The sequence below is a fragment of the Myotis myotis genome, unplaced genomic scaffold, assembly GCF_014108235.1.
Source record: "Myotis myotis isolate mMyoMyo1 unplaced genomic scaffold, mMyoMyo1.p scaffold_m19_p_11, whole genome shotgun sequence".
In the NCBI taxonomy this organism is placed as follows: Eukaryota; Metazoa; Chordata; class Mammalia; order Chiroptera; family Vespertilionidae; genus Myotis; species Myotis myotis.
In genome coordinates, this window is record NW_023416315.1 from 39762488 (window position 1) to 39780138 (window position 17651).

The 17651-nt window shown below is 36.9% G+C and overlaps 1 protein-coding gene across 2 annotated transcripts in view; it reads right to left on the bottom strand.

The window, feature by feature from the left end:
- CDK14 (cyclin dependent kinase 14) overlaps window positions 1-17651 on the bottom strand; it is a 531041-nt gene that overhangs the window by 200357 nt on the left and 313033 nt on the right. For both annotated transcript variants that reach the window (XM_036328251.1, XM_036328252.1), the window contains one exon: window positions 15729-15849. In XM_036328251.1, the coding sequence (XP_036184144.1) occupies window positions 15729-15849 (121 nt within the window). The remainder of the gene's footprint in view (window positions 1-15728; window positions 15850-17651) is intronic.

The following is a 17651-nucleotide window of genomic DNA, read 5'->3' on the forward strand; positions in this document are numbered from 1 at the left end:
CCCATCGCATGGGGCCTGGTTAGAATGTTCAATGCCCATCACGTGGGGCCTGGTTAGAATGAGGGTTCACTGCCCATCACATGGGGCCTGGTTAGAATGTTCACTGCCCATCACATGGGGGCCTGGTTAGAATGTTCACTGCCCATCACATGGGGCCTGGTTAGAATGAGGGTTCACTGCCCATCACATGGGGCCTGGTTAGAATGAGGGTTCACTGCCCATCACATGGGGCCTGGTTAGAATGAGGGTTCACTGCCCATCACGTGGGGCCTGGTTAGAATGAGGGTTTTGACTGACTAGGCTGAGATCCCGCATCTCTAACAAGCAATGCTCACGCTCTTGGTTCCAAGACCAGAAACCCACGAGCAAGAATTGAAAGGAATCTAGGTAATTCTGTTTTGAAAGGAGTTTTATAACTTGGATTACTTCTCTGGATATAGATTCAGGCTCCAGTCAAAGGAATAACAAAGACAGTAGACTAGTGAAATAAATTAGATTAAATGCTAAACCCAACCTGAACTTCACACACAGGAATGCAATAGTAATTCAGAAAGGTTCCTCGTTAATTAACCTAATAGGTAATTTTATTTAGCCATGCTTCACTGAAATAAACCATTATGCAATTAAAGCTAGTGTGATTTGATGTTCCAAGACTGCCATTAATTTATCTCACTTCTTTCTGTGGAAATGTATATATCTGTAAGATAGGCCATGGTTTTGTTCCCTAGGAGGTTAGCTTCTAAAAGATCAAAATTTAAAAAAATTTTTTTTTGCTATAACATAAAAAAATGTATTACACATAACAGATGTGATATTTTCAAGTTGGCATTTGCAGAATTTGAAAAGTGAAAGATTAAAAAATTACATTCCACATGCCCTTGGTGACTACTGAAGGGGCTGAATTGATTAAACTGTCACTCATCATTTACTGTGGTTAGCGCTCCATTAGACTCAGATAGGCACAATATATCTTAGTCAAATACTTCTCTGGAGTACTTAGTTCTCAAGGAATAAAAACCAAACCAAAGCAACCCTAGATTGTGGGTAAAAGCCCATCTCAGAAAACACTCAACTCAAAAAAATAGACTTGCTATATAATGGGAAACTCTAAGATTTATTTTTCAAATGGTGAGACAAAATTACATCTTCAAGAAGGTACACTTACAAGTTAAGCATATCAGAACAAAAATTAAATAAAAGCAAAGAATGAAGTCCAGGCAGCTAATGTAGTTCTGTAAGGCCAAGGCCCAGGGTGGCCGGCTGTTGACTTGGGAGTAGGTACCAGTGTCGACATCTAAAATAAGACTTCTGAGAGGTCTCAAGAATCCAACCATCTTAAAGTACTAACCAGCATTAACACTTCTTATGTTACAATGGTAATTCTTGCTCACACATTTTAATATACTTCTATCTATCATCTATCTATCTATCTATCTATCTATCTATTATACATGTTTCAGTATACATATATTTTAGTACATATAAATTTGTGTGTATATGTAATATTTGTGTGTGTGTATATATATATGTGTATATATATGTATATATATATGTGTGTGTGTGTATAAATATATATATCTATCTATATATCTATATCTATATATCTATATATATATATATATATATATATATATATATATATATATATATATAATTTTTTTAATCAAGTGGCAAACCTGTATTTTTGCATTCTGGTCCAGCTACTTAAGCTAGAAACAAAGAAATCATCCAAAACCCTCGCCTTTCCCTTCATTCAGTCATGAAGTTCTCATATCCTAACTATTTCTAAAAATCCCTCCATTATGGTCTCTAATCATTTCCCCCCTTCCTTCGTTTTTCTCTACCTGCTTCTTAAACCATGTCCCTTTTCCTACCCACAAGTCTCAGCTATTTCACCTCGTGGTGGGATATTTAATCCACAGTATGGCCTTTATGGCCTTCAACCCCAGCCTTGTCAACTTGGAAAGATGGCTTTGGCAAGTCAGTCCAAGTAATTGCCACTTGGTGAAACCTTCTGTGACCACACTCCCTCCGCCCCCCGCCCCCCGCCCCCCACCCCCCCTTCTCCTCAACAATCCACCAAGGATAAACTTATCACTGTCGCCTCTAAGCCACCACTGTACCAACTGTATACCTGTGTTATAGCTATCACAGTCTTTCCCTCTGACCCTGAAGGCATGAATGGGTCTTTCTCATCTCTATAAGCCCCCCAGGACCTGGCCCAGTGCCTGGTACAAAATAGATGTTCAATAAATATCTTTAAAAATGAATGAATGTATTGCATAAACTAGTCTGAGCAGTATATACACGAAACTGCAGTAGAGAAAGAAACTGGATGTAGAGCTAATATATAAAATGAAACACTAAAATAAAATAAAAAAGAAAGAAAAAAATGAGTTCAATAATATCACCAAAATATCTAAACCCTAATGTGATTTATAAGTCACTCTGAGAATTCTAGCAGTCTCCATGGCAACCTCTGGTTCAGCAGTACAATTTAGTCAAATGATAAAATTTAGAGGTAGAGGAATTTTTAGAGAATGTTTAAGACAATGTTTTGACTTTCACATCTACGGACACTGTATTACATGTTTAAATGTCTTCGTTTCAGTCCTAGAACCTGAAACTGTGACTCTGAAGCCTGGGCCAATGAGACCTTCATTATGCCACCTGCCTCCCCAGTGACAACCAAGTGGCTTTATCTGGTCAGATTACACAAGAAGAAAGAGAAATGGCAAATTTGTTCATGTTCCTGGTCACATAAATGCTAAGGATAAAGATAATACCAAAATCAAGCCTCAAAATTCAGGTTTGGGCAGGCAATAAAACTACCTTTAAAACTGAAGTCTATCACCATTGCTACTATACTGAAAATAAGATGATTTTCTATGTTTAAAAATACTTGAAAATTCAAAACAGGCTCCCACAGATAATGAAGATCCTAGAGATAAAGTATTAAAATAACAGCCAAAGATTATATAGATAACTGAGAATATTCAGACTAGAAATATCCAGAAACTAGGCACACACACAAAAAATGTAAATAGGAAAGGTCCTTACTGAAGACTACTATAAGTAAACAATGTAAAACTCAAAGTATTGCATTCAATAGCAGAGAAATATTATTTCTTATACAATGGAATAAGAAAGGAAGAGAGAAGTTCCGTTTGATTAGTCATTTAAAATGCTACCAGTGAAAGCACTTCTCCAAGGAATAACTGAAGACCAGTCAGGACAAGAAAAAAGCATTAATAAGCCTTGTGCATCTTTAATTTCTGTTTATATGACAGCCGATGCAGAACAAGGAAGTCATATTATAAGATTTCTCCCTGCAAAAGTTATTAATCCTCCTGCATTAGTGGGGAATTAGGAAAAAAAATTATTCACGGGTAATTATGTTAAATATCAAAGCAAATCACACATTCAAGCAATCTTTCTAGAGAAATCATATCTAACATACCATGAAGAGAATAACTGCTGAGAGAATATTTGACAGTGAAATATCTGACAACCATCTTAGTAAATATATGGAAGACCCGAAGACAAAAACCTTCCCATTGTAAATCCTCATTTTCCTTTCTTTTTTTTTTTTTTTTTTTGTGGAGTTTGTGGGCTTTTTAAAATATTCTCAAAGGCTTGCCCTGGAATATGGCTGTGTAGACTAGACATTGCACATAGACTACAAAATGAATGATGTCCCCTGGAGTTGTGTGATGCAATGACACTAGTAAGTGGTAATTGAGAATAGGGACCAGGTCTTTTTACGGCTGACCCTCTGTAAAGTCTGTAAGGTTTTGTTGAATGAATGAATGAAGATGCTCATATTGTGTATTGTAAGAGAGATCTTTGTGGAAAGGGGGCTGCCCTGGGACTCCAGGGGTGTTTCTTTTCTTTGCTATCACCAACCAGCTAGTTAGTGTGTGCAACATAAGGAAGCACTTTCAGAATTTGGGGGTGGTGTTATAAAATGGCCATGAAACAATTAAAAAATTATGAATTTATTTCACTGGTTACTAAAATTCTGAAATAATTGAATATGCTAGGATGAAATATGATAAAGTTTTTAAATTTGTTGACTTTACATCAGGCCATGAATATGTTGTTTCAGAAGCAAGCATGGAAAAGCTAGCAATCAAGGAAGAACCATTACATTATCAATGAGAAAGAATACAAAATCCTTCCCAAGTTTCTACACAAAACACAATTATATATAAACATCTCATTATTGGAATCTGTCTCACATGGAAATACAGAGAAACATAAAATGCTGTATAACAAAAAATAAACAACCCACATGTGAATAGGAAAACAGATTCTGTCTTTAGTAATTTAATAAGTGCCTATCACACACTATGATTAAGTTTTGTTTTATTTTTTAATGGAATTTAGCAGGCTATTTCTTAGCCACTCATAGGTTACTTTAGTTAAGTTTGACTTTAATCCTTTTTCAATTATTGTATTATTTATTTTCTCCCTTAATGGCATATTTTACCAATAGTAATCTAGGGACACTACGTTTGAAGAGTAAAACTAAAAAGCAACCAACCAAACAAATATCTAAGTTTATCAATCATATAATGGAGCATCTAAAATCAAGAAACCTACTAGGTGTACTTTAAGTTATATTAATTCATACAGCAGAGTATCAGCAAATAAAAATGTGTTTCTTAATTAAAATACACTTCAGATAATGCAGTGTCCTGAGGAATCAATTCACAAATGGCACGAAAGCACAGGAGTCCCCACTTCCGTCCTTCAATGAACAGTATGAAGTAGACACTGAAATCCCTCTACTAAATATAGTCACACAGTAATGGTTAGCCAAGCTCCCAGTTTCTCTCCAATCACATTTCAATTCAATCCTATCTTTCCTGTGCATGTAAGTTAAGAGTCTACCTTTTTACCTTCATTGGATTAGAGACTTTATATTGACTGGAATATTTGTTGAAAGAGTTTCACTAATTGCTTCTGCTAGTTTTAATAGCAAGCTTATGTTAGATTCACACATACCATTGATCAAAAGGCTTACTTCCTACGATCAATTCTTAGGAACTATCACTCCATAGTCTATTCCCTTTCATCACTAGCTCATCAGAAAGCATATGGCTTTTTTTTTTTTTCAAGTTCCCTCTGCCCCCATAAATAAGATGTCATTATTTCACTAACACTTAAGTGATTAGGATTTCAAATTTTCACCAGCACACTAAGAGGTGGGCAGTCAAGAGGCTCCTACCTGCATTGTGCTGTTAGAGTGGCTTCCATCCCTCAGCACCTGCTGTTCAACTGTTTCCGAGCAAAAGCACACCTTTCTATAGGACAAGGACCTTAGTAATCAACGGTCCATAGTTAAAGCCTCAAATATTAAATTATCAACAAGAGCAGGACGTGTAGTAAAATGTGCATAAACTCCCCCTCGTTTCCTAAAGTGACTAAAGCAGCAGGTGTGTGCTCATCTGTACTGAGTGAATCCCTCCGCTGGACTGTACCGCGTATTGCTAGAAACAATGAAATTCTCCGTTTGGACCGAATTATTCTCAGAAGTGGAAATATCACTGATCTGGAAGCTTTTGTTTGTTTTTGTTTTGTTTTTTTAATGCAGAACATCTTTGATTAAACGCAGAAATGTATAGGTAAGTCTTTACCTTTTTGATCATGTATATACTCTGTGATTTCAATGGAAGCTCTTAATGATTTGCATGTTTGGCTTTTTTTCTTTTTTCTTTTGTGTGCTCATTTTAATGTGGGGTCATCAAACTTTCTAGAACGCCCCTCACAACTCTCCCCCAAATCTTGGAACTATTATGAGGTGTGTGTGTGTGTGTCTGTGTGTCCACAATGGTGTACAGAGGACGTGGGCGCCCCCTCCAGGTTGCTCTCTGCAGTTTTACTTCCTCTTCAGAGCAGTCCTATGGTGTGGACAGGATGGGTGATGCTACCATTTTGTATTGAAAATAACCTAAAGCCTAAAAAAGCTATATAATTTATTTATTTTTTTGGAATAAAGAAATTTTAGAATATTCAGTTATTTTGAACCTAATGATGAATCTGTGATGTGTATATGGTGTGGGTGGGGTACAGCTGAAATAATCTTACACTGACAGGCTCAGTAAATCTGATTATAAATTTTAATTTTAGCTGTAGACTGGCCGAAAGAAAGAAAGAATTACGATAAAAGAAAGTCCTGAACAGAGAAAACGGGAAACAGTGAAAAGTTTTTAAATTCAAGGTCTAGCTTCAAAAGGAGACAATGACTAGCTTTTCATTTGTTTCATGCGTGTATTAAAAAAAAGTCTTGGTTGTATAAAAAAAAAAAAGGTATTTTTTTGAGTATGTAGGCTTCTCATTTTGCTGTCGCCCAGATTGGTATTTAAGTACATGGATTAAAAACTTAGTCTGTACTTCAAAAAAATAAAATAAAAAAATAAAAAATAAATTTTAAGCAAGAATAAATAGATGAGAATGAAAGATACCCTTTTTTCAGATGTGGATGAAAGTGTGACAATCTCAGGAGACCATAGGTTAGTTATACCTTCAAGATATAGTCAGAGTATTTACCTACAAAAACTCAGAAAGGCTCAGGGCTTGGACACGCAGGTTCTAGAAAGTGTGCAGGTGAATCAGACAACTGGAAATAGGGTGGAAGATTGAGTTTGTACAAGCAATCGATCCATAGTCTTCTCTATCTCCCACCCCAACCAGGCAGCAGGACACCGAGTGTTTATTTATTCTCTGAATAAATTTAATCCATAAGACCTCAAATTGAGAATAAAGGGTGAGAGCAGGCTGAGGCACAGAGCTGAAGAAGGGAAATGGAGTGAAAATATCTTTCTTGACCTGTGTGACTATCAGCTCCCCTCCCCCATCCTGCTTTGAGGAAATCAGCTGCCAGGAAACAGCACCTGAGAAACAAAGGCCTCAGGCACTGACATCTGAGTCTCCCAATGAAGAGGGCAGCTTTTCCTGAACAAAATATAATGAACTGAGCAGTCAGTAGTGCTCCCTAAGCACACAGATTCAGTGCCTCATTTATAAAGTGAATAGACAGCCAAGCATCTCCGCACCCCACAGTTGAGGAAGGCTTCCAACAGAAACCAGAGAAAAAGAAAGCAGAGGTGATATATATGACAACTGCAATTTTGAAAAAAAAAAAAAAGAATGAAAGGTTTAGAAGATAAAAAGTGATCAAATAAGAGAGTAAAAAAAGGTTTTAAAAACAGAGGATTGATACAGAAGCTTAAATAGCAAACTATTACAAATTTTCCAAAAACCAAAGACAGTAGGAGGAAAGAAATCATTAAAAAATAAATTCAAGAAAATTTCTAAGAACTGAAACATATGTCTTTATATCAAAAGGAACCTACCCAGCACCAACAGAAAAAGACACACCCCCAACTGAAATATCATGAAATACTCTACAGAGAGATAGTATGAGGGGCACACAAATAGCTGCGAATCAGAATGGAATCAGACTTCTTAGCAGCAATGCTAAAGCTCCAAAGAAATTAAGCAAAGCCTAATGATATACTCAGAATGAAATTTTATCAATCACATGTGGGAGCAGAATAAAGACATTTTCAGAAAACGAAGAACTTGAAAACTGTATCTTTAATGCATTCTTTCTTGTAAAACTAAAGGAAGACTAGAATCCAGGAATAGGGAATCTATAATCAGGAAAGGTCTGGAAGGAGAAGTAATCCAACCCAGAATAGGCTAATGAAGTGACTACCTCCAGAAGTGTGAGGGAACCAATAAGACATCGAAACCCTAAAAGGCTAGCAACAGCAGAAACATTACCTGCCTTAGAACTAAAAGCCATTATTCCTCCTAGTATGAAAAAGGTCATGTGTTACTGAAATCTATTGATAGCAAGAGCCATGGAAGAGGGACTTCCCCACAGAAGTTGTAGTCAGCCATTTACAGAAATATGGGCTAAAGTAGGGAAGAATTAGGAAAGAATATCTCATCTCCCTCTCCTCTCACTTGTCCATTGCCTGAACCCAATTGGAATTGTAACCAAGACAGCTTGGAAGATATATTCCCTAGGGGCTGGCCAACCAGAACACAGGGCAGAGCAGAAGAGGGTAGAGAACAGATTTGAAGAGAAACAGAGAATAACACACTTAGACCAATAACCACAGGAGAGGGGCAAATAGAAATCCCAAAAAGACAGATGTTCTTGCTAAATTTAGCAAGACATCAGAGCTGAGAGAGAAAAGTCCCAAGGAAAACGTTGAGGGAGGGAGGTGTCAAAAAATTTAAATGGGATTGATAGATTTGTTGATGTGTTTGAGCATTTGGAAGTTTTTGTCATACAGAATTGACATATCCTTCATATCTATAAATAATTAAGAATAAGAACAAAGACAACTAAACTAATACAAATCAGAGACAATTATAAAATCCAGGAAGAACACAAGGTTATACAAGAAAGAATACATATCATGAATACCTCTTGACTTAAGCAGGAATATTTACATATCAATGTTTCAAAATGTGATACAGACTCTATAATGGGAGAAAGAGATGAAGTCGGGGATGGTATATGAAAGAAAATTAAACCTCTATCTATCATAACATCTACCTAGTAGATAATGTCTAAAATAATCTATAATAATAAAAGCAAAATATGCTAATTAGACCAGGCGTCCTTCCAGACAACCTCTGGCTGCGAGGGAAGCCGGGTTCCGGGTGCCAGAGGTTCCGGGTGCCAGAGGGAAGCTGGTGCCAGCAGCCAGGGGAAGGAAGGCCTACTCTTCCATGAATTTGGTGCATCGGACCTCTAGTAAATCAATAAATAGCAATATAAACAATTATTGAAGACATATAGAGGTAGACAATAAAAGAGTTGAAAGCAGTTGCTTCTGGGAAATTAGAGGGTGAATATGGGTAAAGCAGGAGATTACTGGTTTTGCTAGTACCTACTGTTGCGGCAGCTATTAGATATTAGTTATACCCACTACAGGTTTCAGAAACTAAAGACAAGGATAGTTAACAGATTTGGTCAACGAAGGTCACACAGGGAAGGAGGGGCAGAGATAGAACTTAATTTAGGCTTTTAATGTGTTCTCTACTACAAGACTGCCTCTCCTTTACACAGCAAACCACTGCTAGTTACTTGACCAGAAAACTGATTTCTACATGAATAAACACACACTTCAAACATAAAAGGTGCCAGCATACATCCAATATTCCCTAAACTCTGAGCACTGACATATGGATTTCCAAATTATAAACACACACACACACACACACACACACACACACACACACACACACGACATCCTCAGCCAAAATCTCTAATTCTCTAGACATAAATGGTATGTTAATTTTCCTGAAATCAGATATAGCAGCTTCTATTTCTTCTATATGTCCTATAGCACCCTTGGAGCTATATAGGCACCCTTGGTTTAATTGTGCTTGGTTTTTTTGCACTTCACAGATGTTGCATTTTTTACAAATTGAAGGCAAGACCCTCCAACCATCAAAAAGTTTACAACTCACATTATTGCAATACTTGCTTTATTGTGGTGGTTTGGAACTGAACCTGCAATATCTCTGAGGTATGCCTATACTCCAATAAAAAATGCAATAAATTTTGCTTGGCTGATATACTAAGAACTAATAAGAACACTATTCTCAACATTTGTGGAGTATTATGTTTCTTAAAGAATTTCACATTTAACCATCTCTTGCTAGTTTCATAAACCAGTGAAGCTGCTGAGTACACTATGGGTTATATTAACATCATGAAATTTAGTCACTGTGATTTAAAAATCACCCCCCCCCAAACAAACAAACAAACAAACAAACAAAAAACAATTTGTGGGTTCCAATTACTTTGCCAACTCTGGTAAAAATAAGAAAATTTTTAATTAAAAAAATACTTAGTAGTGAAGACTACATATAATGCCCCATTTTGTATATTATTATTCAGCTAACTTATCACTAAAAAATGACCAAACACATCCACTGAAAACACACATACACTCTCTCTCTCACAAACACACATTGATAGACAACATGAGATGTAAAAACCATAACCATGTTAGCCTTTTGACAGGAAAATAGGACTGGTTCCCTTCAACACTCCAAAGCCATTGCTAAATTCAGCACTTTGGCAGCCACTCAATGTCATAATAATCTAATATCAGAGAATTGTGCTTTTGGAGACAATTCGTTATTAATCAGTGTTACAGAAGTTTTCCACAAGAAATTTGACTTTGTAGCTAGCAGTCCTTCAGTGTAAATTAACCACTCATATGCATTAAGTCTCTTCTCATTACTAGTATTTAACAAATTACTGCTCTAGTTCTTTATGAGAAAAAAGACCACATATCACAGTTAAATCCCTGCTTTACATCTATTGTGCTGGCAGAATTACTATTAATTCTCAAAGTTATTCTGGAATGGATAATATACTATATGGTGATCCTAATTTTAAGGGACTTAAATATAGTAGGAGTGGATTCAGAAACTATGGCTGCCACAATGAGCTCAGCTTTCGACCACCTCAATGCCCTTCTGACTGTAGCCTGTTTTTTGTTATGCCCCACGGCATGTCAGTGACCACACGGACAAGTCACCTGGATCATGTACTACCTGAGCAGCTCTTACTGTTACTTTAGACGGTGACTAATTCAAATCCTCCTTGGTCTTCTGACCCGATTAATTATAAATGTGCAAATAGTGTTAACAGATAGATAACTTTATGTGGCCAATGAACTCAAATTCTCATTCTTACTACATTCTTTTTTAAATAGACTCATTCATTTTAGTAGAAGTGATAAATGAGTAACGGTTAGGAGTTGGGGAAATGCATGCCAGCACAGAATTGGTCCCGTAAAATGTATTCTATCCAGAGATTCACGTCTTAAATTTATTGTAAAGAAACTCCTCCTTGATCAAAACTATAATACAGAATATTAAAGTAAGGGGAGAAAGGCAGTTCTCAAGGCTGTTGAGTGAGAGAGAAAGCCACAACCTTTATTTGAAGCACAAAAAGGATTCAGCATGACTCAGAGCATAATCTAAATTACAAAACAGGAATTTTACCGTATTATGTTTTGGAATAACTTTACTAGCAAAAGAAAGCCCAATTTCTTATAAATCATCTTAAGAGATTATGTAATATGTTGGAAAGGAAAGGGCTTGGAGTGTGTTAGCCCTTTGAATGTTGCCTCTGCTCACTATATGACCTTATTTACTATCCTACTTATTCTTCCTGGGTTTTTCTTTCTTCCACTGTATTATGGTATAATAGGTAAGTAATTAAAATGCATGAGAGCTTAGAACACAGTCTGTGTTCAATAAAAGTATCTATTATTGTTACTCTTATTAAGACTCAATTACTACTGTTACTCAATTACTCAAGACAGCATTTCATGTAGAATAAATTTATTTTCAGGATAAGGGGTAGAGTAGAATTTATCTATGATTTTCTCTATTAAAACATGGTAAACAAATCCGAGTCCTCAAAAAACTTTATTTTACTATATAAATTTCCTGGGTTCAAGAGAGATCATTAAGAATGACACCAACTCTGTATGTTGCCAATCTGTATGGTGATTAGGCTTATTTAATAAAAAGTAATGCTAAATGGCCTTATAATACTCAATGAATAGGCAATTTCTTCCCTGATATATGCAAAATCAATTTTGATGCAGACATTTTTCTATATATCAAGATGGATATGGAAATTTTTTTCTAACCACACAGCTGCTACAATGTTAAATAAATTAATTGTAATCTTAAATCAGAGATGTAATAGAGAGAGGGGTGATTTAATATGCAATCTCATTACATTTGACAGGCTTATTTATAAATGATTTGCCCCACATTTTGACAAGCATAGTTAATATGTTAATTAGTTTTTAAACAGATGATGAAAGGAAGAGACTGACACGCTATCATTCTTCACACACCATGTTGGGGAGCCCTGTCTTTGATACCATAAGGTAGTGCTATTACATAGTGTGGCCCCCAAAAGCACTGATCTTGATGAGATAATTATTTGCCAGCTACAGGTAACTTAGTCACCTTATGTTAAAAAATAATCCCTTAAAAGAATCCTAACTGATCTTCTGCTTTAGAAAATCAATGCCGCTCTAAACATACAGATGAGCTTCCATGAAGACTACAAAGCTAATTTAGAGCAATGACCTCCACAGCTAGAACAGAACTCTGACAAGGGAGGAACTGACTACAGGCATAAGCTGCTTTCACATCTGCACTTCTCTTAATGGGGTTCTCAGCACTTGGTAAGCCTCTTTGGTTTAGAAGCTTAAAGATGATTTCCTACACCTTGACTTCCAAAGAGTTATAAAATCCAAGAATTAAGAGAAGTTAGACAGGAGACAATGTCCAATTTGATTCCTCTGCTTAAGGATTCCTTTCTGGAAGGAGACAAAGGTATCAAACACTGTCTGTCTTGCTGAGTGATCAAATCCCAAGGGGTGTTCACACCCACCCTAGGGCTGGAGACCCAGAGCAGCAAATCATAACAGGGCGAGCTCTGATTCCCATTACTTGCTGCCAACGTTAATGCCTATGTGTCTTCATTAATATTTTATTGCCTGTGGTTATTTAAACAGAAAACTGGAAAATGTAACACTGTGTAGGCATCGTTAGGCTTTAGTTACTACCCTCCTGCCCAGGATGGTAATGAACTGTAAAAATAGCCTGAGACAATTGCCACCTGCCTCCCTGCTATTGTCCATGGGTGAATATTTGCACTTCTCCTTGGTGCACCTGAGCCATGGCTCAATTATAGTCCCATTTCTAGGTCTTCACATACCAGCATCGATCTCATTTATTAAGCAAATATCGGCGCCCTGTGGACTTCCCCCTAACTGGAGAAATACCTGGCTTATAGGATAATAACACAATGGCTTTTAGAAAACGGCTTGGAATGAAATCAAATTCAGCATGACAGGCATGGCATAGACGTAACTCAGATTTTAGGGCTTGGAAATGAAAAGCCAAGAAGCATAGGAAATGGCTCAAACATAACACATTGACTATTTGTTTCTGCCAATGATAATTGTTGCAGGCAGGCCAAAGGCATCTGGGGGTCTACTATTTTTTTAATACTCACCCGAGGATATGTTTATTGATTTTAAAAGGAAAGGAAGGGGAGAGAGAGAGAAAAAGAGAGAGAGAGAGAAACAGCGACTGAATGCCTCCTATGCACACCTGGACCAGGAACTGAACTGACAACAGAGGCACATGCCCTGACTGGGAACTGAACCTGCAACCTTCTTGATGTAGGGGAGGATACTCCAACCAAATGAGCCACCCATCCCAGGTCTACTATTTTTTATCAGTTTTCCTCCCTTCCACTTTAAGTAGAAGTCTTATTCTTCTACTTCATTATGTATCTGGTTAAAGTAAATGGGCAGAAAGTGCCCAAGCCTTCTTCCTTAAGAGAATGAATACATATACGAAAAGAAAAATGTGTATGTGTGTATGGTGGGGGGGGGGGGGGGGAGGCAAAGACTGGAAATCAAATGCCAATTATCAGAAACAGACATGTCAGCAAGTCACAATCTATGTGGCTCTTTGTACTTGAAACAGCACTTTTAAAGGTTTGGGGGAAATTGGCCAATAGTGTATAAAAAACAGCCTCTCCCGTTTATGAGGGTAGAGTCTTAACTGAACTGCCAGGCACTAAGACAAAACTGGCCCCAAGCCACAAATATTTCCAAATTATGTTCTATTAGCAGAGTCCTTAACTGACCCCACTGAAGGCAACCCACAATTTCCATAGTTAAAAAATGGAGAAAACCACTCCATAACTCAAGAATATTAAGCAATGATTACTTGCATAGCCTACTCTCAGGAGGGAGGAAGGGAGTTAGAAAGTTAGTAATTGATCTCTGATGAATCTTTGACCTTTATTTCCAATTTTTTACTCCATTACAACCAATGATCAAAATATCTATTGCCCCTGCCTAGTCTTGGGGGGAGGGGTATGGGTGGGCGGCGTAAAATCTAACTGTAACAAAATGTCCAAAACAAACAAAAAAGCCAGAAGTGGGATGAAAAAATAGATTAGCTCAGCTCCTCAATGATAGATGGTCATCTTTATGCTCAGTGTTTTGGAACATGCATTATGATGGTATTAGATGTATTATAAGCCATTATAAAAATGTATGTCAATAGATCTTAGGCTGTTTGATGATCCAGATTCCTTTATAACTCTATTGAAAGCTGAAGATCTACACCGCATAAAAATAAATAGGTCCATGTGTACACAGAATATTGCATGTAATCTCAGTGGTTTCAAAGTTCCCGAAATCCCATTCTCAGGGGGTTTTCTGGAACCTAAATTAAAAAAATCTATACTGTGCCCTACATCACAAGGAACTTGTTTTCTCACCGGAAAATATTGGAACCACAAACATCAGGGTAGAAGCCAGACCTCAGCACGGCCTAATTAACTAAAAGCCAAGATAACTGAGGGCAGAGCTGTGAAGTAAGTACATGGCAGTAAGATAAACACCACGTGCTAAAGTTTTATTGAGGTCGTAAACATTATATGAACATGTAGCTGAATTCTGTATATGGGGCACAGTCATTCTTAGAAGATGATTCCTGCTATAAAATAACCACATGGTATGTAAACTGTTTTGCTTTAAACAGTTGTTTAATTGTGAGTCTAGAAAGGGATTTTTCCATTAATTAAGGACATTTTCAACAGTCACTAGTAAGCCCTTCCTGAGTGCTGAAATTATTACCTTATTTGATTCAGATCACAATGGATTGGGAACCCATACTTTGTTATAAATAATAATCAGGCATTAAATCTCATGAGTCTCTGAGCCTCCTATTATGATAGATTCTTAAGTTTGGCTAAACCATCATGTGAGATTGAGACTCTACAGAAATTAAATGTATTGTGACCCTTTAAAAGAGTAATTTTATTTCATTTTGGATAATTGGTGGCAACAGTTTCCAGAAATATACTGCACCAAATTTAGTGCCTGGCAGTTACACCAAAACCTTCAGACCACTTATCCGAGCTTTGTTGTGAATTTAAACATGCTAGCTACTACTTCAAACCATACTGTTGTTTGGAGATATAGATATATATCCTTGCCATGAATCAAAGCCGCAAATTAAGACCTTTAGGGAGAAAAATCACTGACTACTTGTGGGAAGCCACTGCTTGCCAATACTGTCACCAAGGAACGCAGAAGGCCGATGGACCTTGGGCATTAGCAGGGCTGATGCTCAGGTGGCTCAAGGCAATTCCCTAACCTGATAATCCTGTTACTGTTTACCAAACTTTACCTTTGATATGCCTGTACGCATTGCTAAAGGGCAAATGTGTATTCAAATAAATAAACAGCGGACCAGGCCAGACGTCAGTGTGTCTCTTTAAGAAAGAGGCTCCACCTGGCCCCCAATGCCTTCTAAATTCGTATTTCTTGTATAGCATTTTCATTTGTGCATCGGCCCCTCCTGAACCCCGCCGCAAACGTCGCGGCAACTACTGACAGTTAGAAAAGTGTCTCTGCCCCTGTCCATCAAGAGGCCCCATCTGCAAGGCAGGCTCTGATTAGGAAATACTCCCAATCATGTTTTTTAAAAATCTAGTGTCACTGCCACACACCAGCACACACTCCTCCACCATTAATCTTCATTCAGACTGTTGGGATGTTTATCTAGGCTTGACACAGACCAAGTGCCAGGGATAGATTAGCGAGAGAAAAGCTTCTGTTTCTCACCACATGTCCAGGCAGGTAGAATACTCTGTTGAGCCCAGGAGGACATCTGGAGGTCGGTACCATAAGGTAACCACTTCATTGGAGTACGTGTGGCTAGGGACCGATTTTGCTCTTGCAAGACCTGCGGGTTACACGAAACATAAAGAAGTTTAATAGGCATTCATGGGACAAGGGAATTTAAGTTTGAATGTTAACAGTTTTAAAAGGTCAAACATGGCATTGTGATACAGAGTCAGGAATTCAGTGTTAAGGTTACAAGAAAGGTCGGCTTGTTTCAAACACATGCTTGTAAATCATTTATATCCCTAATAAAACATCATGACAGTAATAAAATCCCAGGAGAGTAAACAAATGATCCATCAATGATTAGACATTACACAGAAGCTTAGAAATCTTCTGGACTTTCCAAAGAATGTTCCATGGACCTCTAGTTCTGAGAGCTATAAATAATGTTATTGGAAAGGCTTCTAAGGTCAAATAATTTTGAGAAAAGATGGGTTAAGAAGTTAAACAGTATTCCATACATGAGATTGCTCAGTGCCTTTAATTGTCCTAATGTGTAATGTGAATCTGAGAGAAGACAGACTGACAGTTTTCTCAAAGGAGATTTTCCAAACTTCTTTGGGTTTCACGTTCTGTCAAGCACTTGCTAGGAAATGCTTATTCAGGAAGCTCACTTGAAAACTACCTAAATAAAAAGTTATAAAGGAATAGTTCAAAATATTAAAATGTTTTTAAAGAATTTTTTAAAACTGGGAAAATGGTCATAATATGTTCAGTGATAATGCAGGTGCAGTTTGACCTCACAACAAAGAATGACAGGAAATGCATTTTTCCAAATTTTCTACAATGATAATGAATCCTTTAAAAATCACAAAATCTAGAAATTTCTTTCTTAAAAGAAAAAATAATCTGTGATAGGGTTCTATCTGGGTATGTTAATTAATGACAGGGGTAAAGTATTATCACTGTAATGCTCAAAACACATATAACATTTTAATAATATTCTACCAGAACAAATTCATTTTCTTGTCCTGCTTATTTAAATTTTTATGTAGTACTTAGAAACATGACTTCTTTCCTGTTTATTAAACACTTGGTATTCCCTTTTGTATATTCTATGTAAAAGTTAAAATTAATAGGACAGCTGGTGAGACAAGAATTTCTAATTAATTCAACTATGCTATATGTTACAGTAACTCAATTTTTCTACAGTTTTTCTAATAATATAATGGCATGTTACAAATTGGTGAATGTTTATAAGTATTCCATATTAAAATGGGCAGATTATAAACACAAATACATACACATATGTGGTCTCCAACATTTTTGCACATAAATAGAATAACTAGTTTGATAACAGATTTCTACTTTGATAAAAGATTTCTACTTCTTTTCTTTCCTTTTAATTTATAGTGACTAGACATTCATATACCTTATGAAGTGATCACTGCAATAAGTCTAGTACCCATCTGACACTATATAGTACTTAGTTATTATAATATTATTGACCATATTCCCAATGCTATAGTTTACTGTCCCATGACTATTTTCATAACTGGCAATTTGTACTTCATAATCCCTTTCACCTTTTCTCTGCGAGGTTTTGTCCTACCTCAATTCAGGCAAAGCTGACCACCAGATAGGACAATCATGGCGGCAGTGTTTCCAGAATCTAGTAATCCCATCAAAAGGTTTAGTTCCTCAAATGGGCATGTTTCTATACAAAGAGCTAAGCACAAGTCCTGAAATAGGTTCTGACTCGTTTCATATGCTGTTGTCAAGTCAAAGGGGAAGCCAAAAACATCCAGGCTGGATTCCCTTGGCTTTTCTGAGGCCCTGTTGACAGAAAGCGAGGCCAGAGGGATGGGAGAATGAAAACATCTGAGATTTTCTTTGACAGCTCAGAAGACCAGGCTAGTT